Raw genomic sequence first — 18,820 nt, 5'->3', positions numbered from 1 at the left:
TATAATTTAAAATATTTTTTAAAAATAAAATATAGGTTTTGGGTCGGGTCTCGAATTCATCAAATGATGCTCAAGACCGGCTTGAATTCATCTTCAGTCCAGATCTTAAGATATTTCAACCAAATGAAGAAAATCAGTTTGGTTAAACCCATGGCCGAAGGAAATTAATATATAAGTGAGCTAGCACTTTGCCCTCCATTTTTTATAAGGACAAGGGATTGGGTAGACAGACTTTGACCCGCTATGTGTTATTCACAAATTCAAATTAATTTTACTCATAGCCTTTTTCTTTAACCACAATTTTGCTTCCAGCCGTTATACACACACATATATATGTAAGCCATTAAAAATTTTTGTTTTAATCTCGAAAGCAAACAAGTCGTTGTAGTATAGTGGTGAGTATTCCCGCCTGTCACGCGGGTGACCCGGGTTCGATCCCCGGCAACGGCGATATTTCCATTTTTTTTTGTATTCTTCTAAATTTTCTCTGGCTGCTCCTGAATCGGAGAGTGGGTTTTGGTTTTCCTGAAGAGAGAAAAGGAAAAGTTGTTTGAACTTGGAAGCATGCCTAATTGACATGATGAAAGTAAAAGCAAGCCCCGTTATGATTATGATTATGTGCTGCCTGCTATATCTTATTGTAGCACTTTAAACAACCAAAGTGAAGGTATGATTTCACACAGAAATTTATCATCCATAAAACTGATTCAAGCTCATCCAACATTCTGTTAATTTGCATCATCTTGAATGCATCTAAATGTAGCATTTATTTGGAACTCAATTTACGAGGCCAGCAGGATCAACAAAATAGCTTGGCCTTCAGGCAATGTAATTTGCCAGAAGAACTTAAGAAGCAGCCTTCTCAGGTGAAACCCCATTAGCTGATCCCATGAACCTTTTGTACACATTCTCAATAGACTAACCCATTTGCCAATGCCATTACTCCTGAGTCCTGACATGCAGCCTCATCGGAAGCTAAATCTGTTCCATTGTTCTTTTACAATCTCCGTAACAATGCGGGACTAGTAGTACTGCTGAAAATAAATCAATCAATATTTACTTAACATAGGCATCCCAAAAAATTTGCTTAGTACAAATTTCACTCTCATCTGTCACTTCTCAGTGCCTAGACCTCATGTAACATAAGTTAGTTTGCCTCCCTATCATACAGGAATAGGTCCTAGATAATGCTTTCTCCGCAGGTTAGCTTCATGATCTCTAGCACGCGCATTTCCTCTGGCAGCAGAGAGAATTGAATGGCTTTACATATTTAGACACAGGTTGAACAAACCTCATCAGAATATCAGCGACTTCTACAGAGGCTTTAGTCAGAACAACAGATTTGTAGGCAATAATGCAATTAGATATGCAGAAACAACATTAAAAGAAATTACAAAGTAACAGAGGTCAATAAACTAAATTGTTGGTCCACTAAAACCAGGGAACTGTAGATTAAAACGGTGCAACACTGATGTTGCTGAAGAAAAATTATGTGATGCAAATTTTTTGAAGACAGAGAAAAACATTTGAGAAGCTCCGACTTTATAAATGCCAAATACCTTCAAATCGATGATAGTCTCAGAGGCAACTTATGGGGGACAGCTCCACAGATGCAGATCGTACATTCTCCGGTTTTCTTACTCAAGAGTCAAGAGAGAATATTATATATTATAAGAATTCCATTCAAAAAGAAAAATAATAAAGATTACAGGGGACAGTAAAATAAACAAAACCCAATTTGACTAACCATCGCTGAATAAGAAGAATGTTTATAAAATATTAAAAAAGCCCACCAGTTGATCTCTCAAGATTAGGTAAGCTTAAATATACAATTACAAATCAAACGACACACAATTCCCCTGGAGGCATTAACCCAATTAAAAACATCAATTCTGCCTATAAGCAATATAGTTAGCCAAAGCAATCAAAGGCACGGCCTTTTCCTGATCAAATTCCGACAATTGCTGTTGAGCATCTTTATTCAACTTATCAGCTAACTTCTTCGATTCTTCGATCCCCAGCAACTTGGGATAAGTTAACTTATCGGCCACCAAATCTTTGCCAGCAGTCTTCCCCAATTCTTTTGACGACTTGGTCAGATCGAGGATATCATCAACTACTTGAAACAAAAGCCCAATACAGCGAGCAAAAGTTCTCAGTTTCTCGACTTCGTTGTCAGTTCCGCCGCCCAATATGGCTCCAAGAACAACAGCAGCCTCCAATAAAGCTGCAGTTTTGTGTTCATGTATAAATTCAAGATGCTCAATTCCCAAATCTTTTTGGCCTTCAGAATTGATATCAATAACTTGGCCGGCGACAAGTCCATCAGCTCCGATATATTTAGCCAATTCCGCAATAGCTCTGACAATTCTTGCAGGCGAAACCCCTTTTGTACAAACAGCGATATGTTCAAAAGCATAGGCCAAAAGCGCATCGCCGGCCAAAACGGCGACGTCTTCGCCGTAGATCGTGTGGTTCGTGGGCTTCCCTCGACGTAGAGGGTCGTTATCCATGCAAGGCAAATCGTCGTGAATTAAGGACATGGTGTGGATCATCTCGATAGAGCATGCAGCTGGCATGGCCATGGACTCGTGGCCACCAACGAGGTCACAAGCGGCGAGGCAGAGCACAGGGCGCACCCGCTTGCCGCCCGCCAGTAAAGAGTATCGCATGGATTCGTGGATCTTCACGGGGTCCTTGAGCGAAACGGCGGCGTCTAAGGCTTGGTTGACGGTACTTGCTTTTTGGATCATGTAGGACTTGAAATTGAAAGTGGGGCTTGGGGCGGGGTTTTCCTCGAGAGTTTGAACTGCGGAGATCGAAACGGGGCGCCTTGGTCTCTGTGAAGCCAAGGAAACGGGCAGTGTTGTAAGCGTACGGAACGGCTGAGTTTTGTTAGATCTGCGACTGCTAGCTTGGTTAAAGATTGAGCATGTTTGAGTCCATGCCGCAAGATTGACGCAACTCATTTTGGTAAGGCAAGAAGAAATGGAGATTACACTGGTGCGAGAACTGACAACCGAGAATACGCAATCTGGGCAGGCAAGCCGTAAGCCTCTCCCACTTTATCCTCCCGATTCCTTCTTCTTCTTCGAGACTCATAAACAGAAATGCCCAAATTGTACCATGTTACCAAACAAAGCCATTTTCCTTTTTTTTTTCTTTAGACCAAAGATGGAAATTTAGCGGCAACCGCAAATGCACGGTGGAGGGAGGGAGGCCAACCAACAGCGGGCAAAGATAAAACTTTGGATTTTGGGGACCCCGTTGTGTGTGGGCGAATGAGATGAGCATCTATTTTATAGCCGTAACATAATATTCTAGTGGAACAACGAGCATGATAATATCTAGAAAGTGGGATTAGCTGTCCAAACTCTCTCCGTTACATGTGCAAAGGAAGTATGACGTTAGGAAGCTTTTATGTTTTGGAGTAAAAGAGTCCAGTGACGACGGAACCAACCAAGCACCCATTTTATAGGCCCCTACCCAGTGCACCCTTCGGTGCTTGTCGATTCATCGATCCATTGTCGCCACTGAAACAAATACGAAGTTAGGTAGAAAATGCCTAATTTGATTCTTTTTTTCATCCGAACAACACATGCATAATTCGGATTTAGGAGCTCTGCTTCTACCAATTTTATAATTGTAAACTACGATACTTGTTAATACACTTTTTTACACATGCATAATGTGTTTACGTGGATTGATTTTTTTTATTTAAATTTTTTAAAGGATGCGTGGACGAAACTGATGACAACGTTGAAGCGATGAAATTGATGACAACGTTTTGATTACACTTCAATTTCATAGGTTTAGATTAGTTTGGTACAGATAATATCAATCCTATGTAATCAATTGGGCCTTAGTCCAGTGGCCAGGACTCTACACTCATAACTGTGAGCACAGCGACAGCGGTTCGAGCCCCCGCGACACATGTAGGGGTTTATTTCCTTCCTTAATCATTAAGTGAAGGCAGTCTTCTCCCTTTCAAAATGTGAGTGGAGTAGACACCCCTCGAATATTAGAAAGGGTAAAATCTGGGTAGTGCTATATAAGAATTAATGTAAATTAGGTCCAGTAATTATTTGATTATAAATATCAGTTCTAAATCTCATATAATATGAGTTGTAATACGAGCTTTAATCTCATGTAATTCAAAAAAAAAATATCAATCTGTTTTTTTTTTTGGTCAAAAAGTTAAGTTGGAATAAGTAATTATGACCACATAAATAGTGACCAAAATGTGCCGTAGGGGGTCTTTGGGATTACCAATCATTACCTTTCCTTTCTAATACTACAATGTAATCGCAAACTATTCATTTGATAAAAATACTTTAAGGCTTGTAATTATCCCAACTTATTATTCTTAATTTTTTGTTTATGCATTCTGTAAATATTGCAATTTATTTGTTTTAACATTAAATTATAATATTATTTTAAATTCGCATATAAAATTTTATATAAATGTATAGTTAAATTTAAACTAATATATAAATATTTAGTCAGACTCTATTTATTTTTAATTACTTTAGTGAAAAAAATGATATGTACAATTTAACCAAAAATCTTGTATGACAACAAATATGATTCATCACCGATTATAATCCAATCAAATTCTATCTCATCCCATTTTATCGTTTCAATCTTATCCTCCACACCAAACGTGCCATAAATGTAACAATGGTAATAACATATAATGTCTAGTTATTGATAGCAACATGTTAGTAAATTGAAAGACTATGGTGCAACATTAGCTCCACCATATATCGCACCTTTTTTTAATTAATAGGATATCCCAAAATTACAATTAATAGAACTTATAATTATAAAAAAAATAAAGTAAAAATAGAGCATTGATCCATATAATATTCACTTATATATTATTTATTTTTACATTATTTTTGTTGATTGTAAATTACAAAAAATTGTAACTTAAAAAAAAAAAACGACCTAATTATGGATTCAAAGCATTCTGACTGTCGGTGCAAAATCGTGTTCCTCATGCAAGACAGGATTGCAGTTCCTAGTCTTTGTCACACAAAACAACTCCAACAAAGCAACCGATCAATTTCAGTTACGTATCTGATACGTTGTACGAGGACGTGAACGCATGATTCCTCACGTTTCACGTATAAGAAAAATCAGATCATATCTTTGGCATGGCTTTCACAAAATGTTAAGACATCTTGCTGCTTGGTCAAGTCAACTAATTTTGTGTTCTCACTAGCTCCATAAGAATCCGTATCCTATGGAATCCTGGTCAACCTAAGAATCCAAAATAATTCTAACAAGAGACTTTGGCGCTGTAATTATTATTATTTTAAACACTGATAGGTTATTTTGCAATTAGAATGCTGTTCATGTTTCAAAATAAATACTACTGAGATTATCATAAATTGAATCTATTATCACACATCCAAATTTTTACCCTTATTAATATTAAACAGATAGCCGCTCCACCCACATGAATTAGAAAAATATATACTTCCACCCTATATAATTGGAATGAAATTATTGAATTTCCTCAAAGAATCTTGAATCGCTACCCTCACTTGCAACGGCTCGCCCAAGGGACAAAAATTAATATTTATGCATGCATTTTGATAACTAAAAGAAAAGAAAATAATTTTTATTTTTATTTTTCCCCAACTTGGTGGTGTATAACATTAACAATCTAGAGATAATGAAATACATTTTGGCGGCACAGTCAATAAAAAATATCATAATCAAGTAAATGCTGGTGAATTGTTGCGTTGAGACTGCGATATAATTCTATAGCTCAAATAAGTCATCACCGGACTCTATTCGAGTGAACTTTACTAGGAAATTGAGTTAAAACAAACCACATAAAGTAGAAGCAATTCAGCACGCTACTGTGTGTGCCTCATCTTTAGAAGCCGCTTTCGTGGAAACCCATTTTGCTAAGCTCAGTCACAAATTGTTCGTCACCTGATTTGTCAAATCTGTTATCAGAAAGTCAAGTACTGTTTTTATCTTTCTTTCAGGTTGGAGAAACTAAAGGGGAATTCAACATGCTCCACTTACCTATTTGAGTTCCCGGCTTTCCTCACACCTGATCTGGACACTCTGTATTGCATAAAGTTATAAGTTTCACATCAATAAAAATGAGAGAGCAGAAGAAAAGAAACTCCAGCAATCATAATTCAAGCATTGTTTATGGCGTGCATCATTTAAAAGCTGCCTATTAAGAACTTGACTTCAGAATTACAATGGTATCAGTTTCAGGCTTGGTTTAATGATAAAAATATCTCATTAACAAAAATAACGGTGTAACGAGGGAAAAAGTGGGTTTAATCATAACATAATTCTTTTTATTTGCTAACAAGCCTCCAAAAAGGCAAAAACAATAAGAATAATGAAATTGAACCCACTGAAGACTATCTTTCAATAGAGAAATCAAATTGTCTAACATTTATAAATTTTAGTAATAAAACTGGCTTCTATTTGAAATGACATCATAAAAGACATTATAAAATATGCCTCACTGATCCCTTGACAGCCAGCTACAGGGTCTTGGTAGATTTTGATTCTAATGACTCCCACCATATATCATGGGTCAAAAAACATTACAAGGGAGAGTGCCAACTTACCTGCAAAACTGAAACTAGAGTGATGACTGACCCAGTTAGCATAATATGCTGAAGGAGAAGCTGAAGGCATTTTCAAAACCTGCAGAAATACATTATATCAACAACCATTGGAAACGAAAACCAATTACCACACAGCCAAAAGAAAAAGCTTCAGCAAGCTCTCTGTGTATGCTTTAAACCGATAAAATATAAACATAGCCATGTTTATCATACCAGACTATTAGCTGCATACACTGAACGTGATGTCCCAATAATGACATTGGATTGGATAAAACCATCACTGGCAATCAATGTATGATCACCCTCGGCAAAATTTAAGTGATCAATAGCCATGGCCTGTGTGTCCTAACACATAAGTTCAATAAATAGAACTGCAAAATATAACCAAATTTATCATTCCTATAATAAGTAGATTATGATATCAACACTGAGTACAGACCTCGTCAAAATCAACCGCGAATTCGGCGGCAATGTTCCTGATGAAATCAGACGCAGATTCATCAGCCGCTAAGATCAATTCGCGACGAGAGTCAACAAAATCAAGCACACCATTCACATCCGACGAGCCAGAATCAAACGACGACACTCAAATGAACGTGAAAAGATAGTAAATAAGCCTAGGCTGGGTGGTAACAAATCAATTATACTAAGGCTGAGACTGCGACTGAACAAATTATTGGTAGATTGGTATGATATCAAAAAGAGCTAAAATAAGTTAATTATTTTAATTGCCATCTACACTAATAGCTCTTAAGTGGGAGCACCAATTAAAAAAAGAAAAAGAAGAAGAGGGCATTACATCTGTAGTTTCTTTTCGAGCACTTCCCTCAATAGGAAATATTGATTATTAGGTAACGTTGTCACCAGCATAACGATTGCAATTGTGATTTTTATTTAAAATTGGAAAATAGAAATATTAAGATTGAAAATCAGTAGTTGAAATAAAAAGTGAAGAGATGAGGGTAATTTTAGAATTAACTGAGGGACTTTAGAAAAGTAGTTTATATTTATAAGGTGTGTATGCAGAAACGAGGTTTTTTAAGAAAGTTATAGGGGTGCAAATAGCCCTGCCCATACTTAAAGTATCCTTTTTCTTCAATACGTATGTGCATATAGAGCTTTTCTCTAATGTGTATGTTTGTGTTTTTGAAAATGTGGATTTAAAGTCTGACTCTTTTGTTAAAACTTCATAATATTGTAAAGTCATCTGACAACAATATGAAATGATTATGTGTGTGTACATGTGTGTGTGTGGAGGTGAAGAGCAAAATAAGTTTAAGAGAATTTCAGTCACAGATGAGATGAATGTTAAGATTAATAAGAAATGAGATGAGTCCCTCCTAAAAATATACTTTGATGATTAAAGAAGGCTAATCAAAAACAAAACTCAAGAAGGTGAATGCTTCCTCGTATGAGTCATATCTCTCTCGCAGAGTTCTTGTTTTTATTTAGCGTCAGTAGTCAAACTGGTTTCAAAATATATGGGATACGGGAAGCTTCGACTTAGTCCAACAACGTCAATTCCCCTGTTATCAGTTATTATTTTATGAAATCGTTGCAAGGAGTTTATTTGGGAGGATTCCAATTAAAAAGACAATTTTTAAGCCAACATAACAATTTCATATTAAACTTCGGAAAACTCGGGAGAGAGATAATCGAAATCTAAGTGGGTCTGTTGTTAAAATAACTTGATGGTTATTTCTGGCGTTGATTGAATTCTATTTTCTATTAAAAAAATTTAATTTTATTTCATTTGTCCTTAAATATAATTGTAATAGAATAAAGATTTTATGTGATTAATGAAGGGTGTCGATATTGAACTCTAAAATTAAAGAGTCAGACTGCCCACACTGAATTAATTTTCACTAGCAATATCGATCTCTCAATTATCTCATCAGTCTCCGTTTATCAATTAATTATACTTATTTCTAAAATTACCAGTCATACCCACACGATATTGTCTCAAACTGTGTAATTATCTTTGATTTTGTTTTGTATGTTTGATTATACACACAGAGAGAGGACAATGTCCTCAATATTGATGAGAGTACGCACCCATCGTCATAATTATATATTGACTAATAAATATATTTGATTCTTGTTTTGTGTTTGTAATAAAATAAAGAATTGGACTATTGGCACACCTCTAACATTTTTTTATCTTTATTTGTCTTTGTTTTTTTTAGTGGGTAATAACCTTAGTATATACATAAAGACATGTGTGTAAATTTTTTTTAAAAAATTGGCATTTGTAAACAAACTTCACAAAATTATATTTTCTACGGAGAAAAAATAAGAAAACATAGGTGGGTTTAATTAGATATGTTTTATTTTTAATATAATTTAAATATAAAAGATAAATTTGTAAATAAAGAACAATATAGGTTTCATAAGAGATATAAAGGGTGCTAATAGCGTCACTCTAAAATAAGTTTCTCCCCCCCCCCCCCCCCCCCCCCACACACACACACAACACAATATGTAAACTTATTACAATCCGATGTTTGTTAGGTGTCAACCTTTTTTATGGAAAGGGAAAATAAAAAGAAAAACTCTTATGAATGGTAAGTTATGTTGCATTATTGTAATATAATGTAATTAATTTATATAAAATTTGTAAATAAATTATCAACAAATTAACGAATGATATATTAAATATCTTATCATTTGAAATAAAATTTTAAAATATATATAATTATTCTCAAAGTGAGGTTGAATGAAAAGTTGTGAAGTGAAGTGAAGTGAAAATGATTGTTTGGATTAAGATAATCTCCACTTATTTAAGGATAAATAGAAGGAATAACATATGATACAAGAACGAGAACACAATATGTTTATCCTGCTAACATGTTATTTCTAGATTATTTTACATTATAATAGGACGTGTTTGGTATAAGGGATAGGATAAGATGTGATAGGATTAAATGGGATTAGATATAATTAGAATATAGTTAATATTATCTTGTGTTTGATACAATCGGGGATTAGATTGGATTTGAACAATAATTTGATTATTAAAATTGATTAAAATTAAATAATTAAAATTTAATTTAATTATTTATAAATTACAAATGGAATTTCACTTAAGATTAAAAAATAATTTAAAGTTTGTTAATATTATTATTTGTAATAATTTATATTATAATTTTTAATTTTTATCATTAAAAAGCTAAATTTTTTTGAACTTTATATTACTCCAATCAACATCACTACTTAATAATTTATAAGTTTATGAAAATTTAACTAAATATTTTTTATATTAATTAAATGATTAATTTATAATGCAAATTAAAAATTATAAAACTATTTAATAATTATATAATTTAAAAGAGTATTATAATTTAATGTAAAAAAATATGAATTACAATATTACAAATAATATTTAAATAAATAAATTGTTGTCAACCTTATAAAATACATATTTTATATTATTATCAATTAAAAAATAGGATTAATTATTATTTAAATTAAGGTGAATGAAATTTATTTAGATGGATTAAAATTTTCATAAAACATTGTTTTACTTATGAAATATATTTGTTAAAAATAATGATATTAAATAATTTATTAATTTTGTAATATAATAATGAATGATATAATTTATTATTACATCACAAATGAGTAATAAACCCTATTTCGGAATTAATAAGTAGACCCATATGTAACCCACAGCTTTTGTACTCACTCCTGTGAATTTGCCAAACATGTGATAGACAAAAATTGTCTGATCCCAGCACTCAATAATATTTGTGTCACGACGGATAATGAAAATGAAACTCACTCTCTCACCCACAAAGAAAGAGTTTTGAAAATTGAACTCATAATAATCAAATCATAAAAGTAATTGGAAAAAAGGGCCAACGACGCGACCCCCGACAAAGTAGTTTGCGAGCTAATATCCATAAGCTGCTTGCCAGTGCGACCTTGTTCTCGCTCACCGTCATAATCAAATAAAGCATATTTCTTTTTTTGGCTTGAAGTTGAAGTTGTGATGCTCAAGAAAATTAATGGAGTAAAAGGATTCATTTATTAATCGAACCAAAGAAGGCAGAGATATTCGTTCGTCCGTAAATTGTCTTCTCCGATGGTATGTGGTGTGTGTATATATATATATGTATGTATCATGTATGTATAGACCATAGTGGGGTGTAGCTGCAACTGCGGAAATAGGGTCCACGTATGACGTATCTGTCATCTGCCACTGCCACTCATTCTCTCTCTCTTCTTTCCTCAAATTCCACAAAACCACCCGATAATCTCTTCTCTTCTCTGGTGGGTTAAATCAATTCATTCATTTCCGCCCGTCAATCTCTCTGTTTGGTGTTTCTCTTTGTGCAGGTTTTTGCTCAAACGGGTTTGCTTTTCTTTTTATGTGTTTTGCTTGCTTATTTTGATAATTTAATGGCCCAGATTCTTGTTATAGTTTTGTTTCCCTTGGTTTTGATTTTTGGTTTTGTAGTTTTTTAGGATTTTGTGTTTCAAAACGGTCAAAGACTCGATACATATATTAATTCTTTTGTAGTTTTTTATTATATTTGTTCAACCGGGCATGATGATTTATGATTATTTTAGATAGCTACATCATCAAAGCTCAATAATTAATTTTTTAAAGCCCTGATCCGGTGGATCGCCATAAAGGAACGAAAGAGATCGCTTTGCTCCCAACTTTTTGGAAATGTTTGATACTTTCTTTAGCCATAAATTTCATGCCGTCGGTCTGCTCAAGTTGAAGTGAAGGGGTGTTAGTTTGTTAATGATAGAGCCTAAGTTATTAGGAAAGGGTGTTTTTCTGGGTCTACCCCCGAAGGATTGAAAATTCATGGCAAGATATGTAGTGTAAAAAATTAGTTAGTTGGATTATACACCTTTTATACAAAACATGCACAAAATGGTTACAGAATTGCTTATTGTTGGATGCTTAAATCGGTCCTGTTTGATTTACAATGTATTCCTAAATATTCGCAATAATGTTGAACTTGTGATTTCTGAACAGAATGAATATGCGTAGCTTAATTTTTTTTATAATTGTTCTTTTGAAGTTGTAGGAGATACGATTCGACTATTTAAAGTAAAGGAAAAACAGAAAGAAGATGCTGAGAATAACACAGGAGGTACACCTGTTAAAAAGCAATGCGCTGGGGAATTGCGTCTTCACAAAGGTTTCTTTATTGTGCTTGATGGTTGCATTTTTCCTTTTAATTTGGTTGTTTGTTAAAAGATATTCTGGATTCGAACTTTGTGTGTTTGTGAGTTCAGTCCTTGCTAAGCTTGATCTGCAGTTTTAGAAATCAATCTTGTGATGGCATTTCCATAGAACAAGGAGCAATGTATATGGTGGAGGATATGGATTGAAACTCTACAATGATTTTATATTAACAAAAATCTTCCTCTGATTACTTTTCATGTTAAAAGGACTTTTAAGTTTGGTCTAGGATCATATTAGAATATGTAACCAATACATTATGAATAGGTTTAAAAGACCTCTAAGAGCTCATAGTTTTTTTTGGTTTCAAATCTATATACACCATAACTGGGTTTCCTAACTGATAGACCAGATTTATTGCAAGAGCATAAATATTCTGTTGGTAGTGTTGCATTTTTCAACCTCTCTAAACTTGTATAGGGATTTAAGTCCAATGATGATATGGTCATAAACACAGTCGTTTTTAATTTTTTTTTTTTTTCAGATACCTATATTCTTCATTTTTTAGGCTGGGAACTGGATTTATATAATAAATTGGAAAGATGGAAACGGGTCAACAAATTGTCTTGATTTTGTCTGCCAATTTTTATCCTTTTTCTTGATAAATTATAAGTCTTACATCAATCTTGGAATTTCACTTTTCGCAGATATCACTGAGCTGAACCTACCCGAAGCTTGCAAAATATCATTCCCCAACGGCCAGGATGATTTAATGAATTTTGAGGTCTCAATCAAACCTGATGAAGGATATTATCAGTAAGAAGTTTCTCTTTTATGTGGCTTTCAAACAAGTTATTTTGCCCCATGGTGAAATTTCTATTTGTGAAATCAAAAATTTTATAATGAAGTTTTTTCCAACTTATTGAGTGGTTTTTACCTAGATTTCCCTTTCGATACAGAAGCAAGATTCCTCTGTTTTCTTCTCAATATTTTGCTTGTTATTTAATTTTATGTAGTGGACCGCAATGATCAGTTGATATTGTCCTTTTCTAACATTGTTACAGAAATGGCACATTTGTGTTCTCTTTTGAAGTTCCCCCTATTTATCCACATGACGCACCAAAGGTTAAGTGTAAGACCAAGGTAGACATCTTTTTCCTCAATTTTATCCATATGTTATTGTTATTTAATCATGCTATTAAGTTGGAGTTGTACACATTTGAATCTAACTTGCAGGTCTACCACCCAAATATTGACTTGGAAGGAAATGTTTGCCTCAACGTCTTACGAGAAGATTGGAAGCCTGTCCTCAACATAAACACTATTATTTACGGATTATATCATCTTTTCACGGTAATGCTTGATCATTCCATTTTTTTTGCTTTTTCATTTTAGTTCATCTGACACTTGATTTTTGCACAGGAACCAAATCATGAGGACCCCCTTAATCATGATGCTGCTGAATTGTTGAGGGATAGCCCAGCTTATTTTGAGTCAAACGTGAGAATGGCTTTACAAGGTGGGTATATAGGGGACGAATATTTTGAGCCAGTTATGTAGCTTTTGTTCCATAGAACTCAGCGCCAACTGACACAATGTTATTGGTAACTTGAATGCTCGTGGTTTGCACAAGTTATTGAAAGCTTTTAGTACTTTCTATTCATTCCTCTTGTGATCTTAAAATGAGGGTTTAACTCCTGAAAACGCCAACTGTATAACCTACACAAAAGTATACTGATGTTATGCTGTGAGTTGATACGTTACTCCTTTTCGTGGGTCTCTCTCTCAGCCACTCGGCTTTCTTGTTGAACATGCTCTTTACAGTTTATATACCATTATTGTTCTAATTAAACAACATATAAAGTTTTTCTTTGTGACCTAACTAAGATGATTTGAAATCGTCACATAAGAATAAAATCGTCATATTCGAACCTTCAGCACAGTACAAGGTAAATACCTATTTGCATCAAGTAAATGTATCGATAAATTAAACCCTATGCCAAATCACCAACGTGCAAGTAAGCAAACATCTCAACTGAAGAGAGTTTGAATTCAACAAATTCTCAGTAAATGTCCTAAACTCAGAAAGTCGCATCATACTATATACCTGATCAGTACTCTTGGCAAGTGCCAATTTCAAAACATTTCTTCGTCTTTGGAAGTGGCCTCTTTGAAACTGGCCAGTCTAGCATTTTCACGGTCTCGCTTAAAAATCTTATACAAGGGCGTGTAAAACAGGCAACACAAGCCGAATGGGACAGCCATCATTGACAGAAGCCCCCTGGACAAAGCAAGTGCCTCACGCGGAGACCCCATAACTGGATCAATAGCCTTTGAATCATAGCCGAACATCTTTTCTGAAAGAATTCCAACCAAGGGGGCGGCAAAAGAAGAGAACGAACCTTCAAAAGCACGGTCAAATGCATAAATCATGGTCCGGTGTTTGGCAGGGACTACCTCAGCAAACATGGGGCCATTTGCAGCAGTGGCATTCCAGCTGATGGTTAAGCCCATTAGAACAAGGGTGACAGCATAAGTGTAATAGTTGCTAACAGATTGTGGAATTGCCGTGAGAAGGAACCATGAGAATGGTATGCCCATGAAGGCACTGAACTGAGCACACATAACACGGCCACTGTGGGGATAGGCTTGTGATATTCGATCTGCTACTACTCCACCAAGGAAGGACCCCACAGCACATCCAATGGCAAAAAGACTTAAAAGGGCTGCCGTACTACTATGATCAAAACCTACCCAAAAAAAAAAAAAGACAGACATCATAATAGATGGGGAAACTAAATGGTAACGATGCAATAACAACTCTGTAATGGTCAGAGAATGATTGTCTTCCTTTTAACGTTATTGGAATGTACTTTAGATGCAATTATTGGGTATCATTTCCCATTTCATTGCAAAGTAATGTTATTAGTTGTGTGCGTTAAGCCATTTAACATTTCACATCTGCTTAGTGCTTACCAATTAATTCAAACCACATGGTAAAGAATACCATGGCAGTCCATGGCAGTGAACCAACAATGCCCTGCAAGACAATTATCTGAAATGTTGGCACTTTGATGACGGCTTTTGTGGCCATCCAAGACTCCAGCCAAACAGATGATACACTTGTATTGCCCTTTTCTACTAGTTCATCTCTGCAGCAGAAAGAAATGCTATTCAGTGTGCTATTAAGTTTATAACCAACCAGACTATCATGAAATTATCTGTAACAGAAGGTAAAATAATACAATAAATGAATATAAATGGCAGTGAGACACCAATGGATGACACATCAAGCAAAAGACCTACCTGTCAAAATTTTCACCAGTACCATGAAAGGTGCTAGCTTTTTTCCTTGGGTCAACAACAAATATGAGTACAAGGAATGCAATCAGCACACTCAATGTAGCCATCAAAATGAAGGCACAGCGCCATCCAGGGACACCCCAGAACTGATGACCAGCCATGATCGTTGCCAAAACCCCACCTCCTATGCCACCCAAGGTGCCAACAAGGCTTAGCAGCCCAAACCCAGCACCTCTCACACCATCTTTATAGCTATCAGCAATGAAGGACTGGAGTGCTGGTATAACAATTGCCAGCCCAAAGCCATTTACTGCTCTCCACATTCCAACATGCAGGAAATGCTGGCTTGCACCTACTGCAGCAGTCGAAAAGGCCCAACATAAAATCCCAATAGTTAGGACAGCAGGCCTGTCATAGTTAATAACAAGTACGCCTGCCAAGGGTGATGACAGTCCCTGCACAAAGTTCCTTATAAATGTGAGATACCCCAGATCAGATGGCCCAGCATTGAAAGCTTCACTAACTTCTTTGTAAACAGATGGCAAGAGATTTTCATCAGCACGTTCCATTATTGCAGCCAGGTTGATGAGAATGAGAGAAAGAGAAATCCCCAAAACCTTTCTTGTTCTGTGAAAAGTGTACATAATGCCAAGGGTCAGAAGACAGAGTCAATGCAGAGAGTATGCCTCCTCAACATAGCGGAAATAAATGGATTCAAAAAAGCATGTGATATAAACTATATCCGGTTCACATGACAGAGGAAGAAACAAGGGCATAAGAGCTTGCTAAAGGTTCATGGATCAGCTGGCCAACACAGGAACAATAAATCAATTCATAAACATTGTATGATCTGCTGCATGAGTCCTCTCAAAAGTATGTTTTCGTTTGGGAAAGAAGTTTTAAATTTAAAGAAAACCATCATCATAGATGTTAAAAGGAACAGCTGGCATTATCTGAGTTCTACTAATATTGTTGGCATTAAAATCATGAATTAAACGATATAAATAATACTAAGATTACACAGAAAGTCAAAACAAAATATGAGACAAAAAAGACTAACTTGAACACATGCTATACTTACAACCATAAGACTATCTAATTAGACAACTGTCGAAGACATTTAAAGAGAAGCAAAGTTTTTATTGTCCCAAATATAAATAGACAAAAAATTGAGAGATGATACCAGTTGCTCAAGCATAGTCTAGAGAAGTTATCACTACCCAATGAGTATCCAATTTAGTTGTATGAATATTGCCCATCTAAACAAAAAGTGATGCAACCCTTAACAACTGTTTTTTCTCTATTACTGCTTTAATCCTATTTGAAGGGCCTCAGATGTATGATCTAAGAATCTGATTTGGGTGCTCTGGTTCAAATTTTCAATCCATCCCATGCAAGCAGACAATAAGATGGTGAGACGAAAGAAGATTGAAGAACGAATTCTTCAACAGAATAAATGCCCCCAGTGAATGAATCACTACAAAGCACATTTTACAAGCATAAAATCCTTCAAGTTTAAGCTGAATTAACTATCTAGAAGAAATTTTAACTAACAAGGGAAAAAAAAAGATCTAGTGTATTAATACATAGAGGGCATAAAGTGTAGGAAGCCTATAATGCGTCCATGCAGTGCATGAAGAGAATCTACTTTTAATTCTCTTCGATGAAAAGAAATTCTCTCAATATAAATATGGGAAAATGAGGAAAATTTCTCCAAATCCAAAGTTAATCTCCATTGAAAAGAACTTCCTTTGCATTCATTTTCCATCAGGTCCCTTCATGAAATGGATTAAAATTTAAAAGAGAGAAAACACAATTAAGTCAAAAATAGTAATCGGGTCAACTCGGATTATAAAACCGTTACAACACAAAACAGTAAAAATGTATTGGAGAAACTCACTTCATGGTTTCGAGACGTCTAAGAAAAGGAGGCTTGAATCTTGAATCTGTACCCGAACCAAATCTAAGATTAAGATTATTCCGATAACTACCCATGAATGAAGAACGAAGGGCCACTCTTACAAAATCGCAAAAACAACAGCTCCCCAGAATCCACGCCCGATCTCAGACACCCACTTGACTTCTGGTTCTTCCAATAAACTCTTCCCATCCCAGAACCAAAAAAAAAAACATCAAAAATACGAAATTTATTTATTTATTTCTAAATTCTAGTAGCATATGCCAAATGAGCCAACACAGAAAGGTGAAAAATTCGAACTTTTAATTTCACCGAAGTGAGGTACGAGAAAGACAACAAAGTTGATCGTTTTGAAACTTCATTTTTTGTTTGAAGGGCTGGCTCTCAAAAACGTGCGCGCCGCGACCACGAAGGGTTTATGTCTTCTCTTTTCTTCAAAGTTCCAGCTTCTGTTATTTTACTGTGATTGGGCAGAGAGTCAAGATCATCGGATCTTAACACCGTTTGCGTCCATGTGTCTTGTGTTACGTGTGGGAGGGAGTTTTTTAAGAATAAAGATACAGCAGTTTCAGTTTGTCCTTTTCTGTGACTTTTAGCTTAAATGACTTTTCCGCATCTTATCACGTACTGTAACCTGTTTAGCCGTTGAGAACTGATGACATGGAATTTAGAATTTACAAATTCTGACTTCTGACGTATGCCTACATTTATGTTGTGTTTACTTGCTGAGTGGGAGTGAGGAGTGTGGATTCCTCCCACTCCAGTGTTTACTTCCTCTAAATAAGAAGGGAGTGGGAGTCCCACTCCGTGGGCCCCATCCATTTTTAAAGTGGGGAGTGGGAGTGGGACTCCCATTGGGGGAGGTGGGAGTGGGAATCCACTCCCACCTCTCCCTTTTTTATCCTTTTATTTTTTTAATGTAATTTAATTTAATATTTTATAATTAATAAAATAAAATAAATATTATTATATTTATTTGAATAATAATATTATATTTAACTAAATAATAATTTGCATTCATTCTAAGTTAAAATTATTTTAAAATAATATTATTATATTAATAGAGAATTAATAAATATAATATTATTATATTTATTTTAAAAATAATAGTACTATATTTATTTAATATTAATAATAATAAATAGTTTATTATAAGAAAATATTAATTTTGTACTAAATAATATTATATTATTATTTTATATAATAATAAATTTAATATAATTATATTAAATAAAATAAAATAAGGTTTCATTTTGTATTAAAATTAATAATTTATTGTTCATAATTAAGAATGTTAATAATTATAATAAATTTACAAATATAATAAAATAAATATTATTCATTAAATATATTTTTTATTAGTTTTGTAATTAAAAAGTATAATTCTTTAAATAAGGATAAAATTGTAATTTGAAACTATTTACTCCCAATCCAAGACAAAGTAAACACATAAATTGGATTCTGATCTCTAATCCATGCTTTCATTCCAGTGTAAGTAAACAACCTACTCTCACTCCCACTCCACACTCCCAATCCTAGAATTCACACTGCTCAGGATTCCCAATTCAATCCAAAAAGTAAACGCTACCTTAATGGAAAATGGTCTCGGGCGAGGATTACGATTTTTTCATGCAATGATTATATATATTAAATAAATAATTTAATTATTAATTAGTAGTTAAAAAATAAAAAATAAAAAAAATTAAACCTTATTTATATATTACTGTTAAAAAAATACATAACAGAAAATTTTTAAAAATTTAAAAGAAATCATATAAGGAGAGGATATTTTTTCTCGGGTTATATTGATATATAGTTTTCAGAGTTGGATCTTGATACGTTACA

At 34.4% G+C, this 18,820-nt stretch overlaps 3 protein-coding genes and 1 non-coding gene across 4 annotated transcripts; 2 read left to right on the top strand and 2 right to left on the bottom strand.

The window, feature by feature from the left end:
* Positions 1-378: 378 nt before the first annotated feature.
* On the top strand, positions 379-450 carry TRNAD-GUC. The gene has a single exon. It is a non-coding gene; the product is annotated as a tRNA-Asp (tRNA).
* Positions 451-1,737: 1,287 nt separating this feature from the next.
* LOC18037230 (geranylgeranyl pyrophosphate synthase, chloroplastic) lies at positions 1,738-3,555 on the bottom strand. The gene has a single exon (XM_006425675.2). It carries the CDS (start codon positions 2,967-2,969, stop codon positions 1,887-1,889), a length of 1,083 nt encoding a protein of 360 aa, XP_006425738.1. The 5' UTR covers positions 2,970-3,555; the 3' UTR covers positions 1,738-1,886.
* A 7,312-nt stretch (positions 3,556-10,867) lies between these two features.
* Positions 10,868-13,417, top strand: LOC18037223 (NEDD8-conjugating enzyme Ubc12; the record flags this gene model as incomplete). Its single annotated transcript, XM_006425674.2, has 6 exons — positions 10,868-10,949; positions 11,657-11,770; positions 12,462-12,570; positions 12,819-12,897; positions 12,991-13,107; positions 13,177-13,417. Coding segments are annotated over 6 exons (639 nt in total), but the record flags the coding sequence as incomplete, so codon positions are not given.
* A 103-nt stretch (positions 13,418-13,520) lies between these two features.
* On the bottom strand, positions 13,521-17,553 carry LOC18037222 (uncharacterized MFS-type transporter YfnC). The gene is made up of 4 exons (XM_006425673.2): positions 16,958-17,553; positions 15,061-15,684; positions 14,731-14,906; positions 13,521-14,504 (listed from the first exon to the last, which is right to left on the bottom strand). Exons 1-4 carry the CDS (start codon positions 17,050-17,052, stop codon positions 13,891-13,893), a joined length of 1,509 nt encoding a protein of 502 aa, XP_006425736.1. The 5' UTR covers positions 17,053-17,553; the 3' UTR covers positions 13,521-13,890.
* Positions 17,554-18,820: the final 1,267 nt, after the last annotated feature.

The sequence above is a fragment of the Citrus clementina genome, unplaced genomic scaffold, assembly GCF_000493195.1.
Source record: "Citrus clementina cultivar Clemenules unplaced genomic scaffold, Citrus_clementina_v1.0 scaffold_7, whole genome shotgun sequence".
NCBI classification, from domain to species: domain Eukaryota; kingdom Viridiplantae; phylum Streptophyta; class Magnoliopsida; order Sapindales; family Rutaceae; genus Citrus; species Citrus x clementina.
Note: the sequence above shows the minus strand (reverse complement) of the source record. Positions and strands in the feature narration are given on the sequence as shown.

Bases quoted from the DNA above. Each gene is read 5' to 3' on its own strand.
- LOC18037230 (XM_006425675.2), bottom strand. From the start codon at position 2,969: ATGAGTTGCGTCAATCTTGCGGCATGGACTCAAACATGCTCAATCTTT.
- LOC18037222 (XM_006425673.2), bottom strand. From the start codon at position 17,052: ATGGGTAGTTATCGGAATAATCTTAATCTTAGATTTGGTTCGGGTACA. The intron at 14,907-15,060 runs GTAGGTCTTTTG...TTTCTGCTGCAG, and splicing joins ACTGGTGAAAATTTTGACAG to AGATGAACTAGTAGAAAAGG. The intron at 14,505-14,730 runs GTAAGCACTAAG...TTTTTTGGGTAG, and splicing joins CATGTGGTTTGAATTAATTG to GTTTTGATCATAGTAGTACG.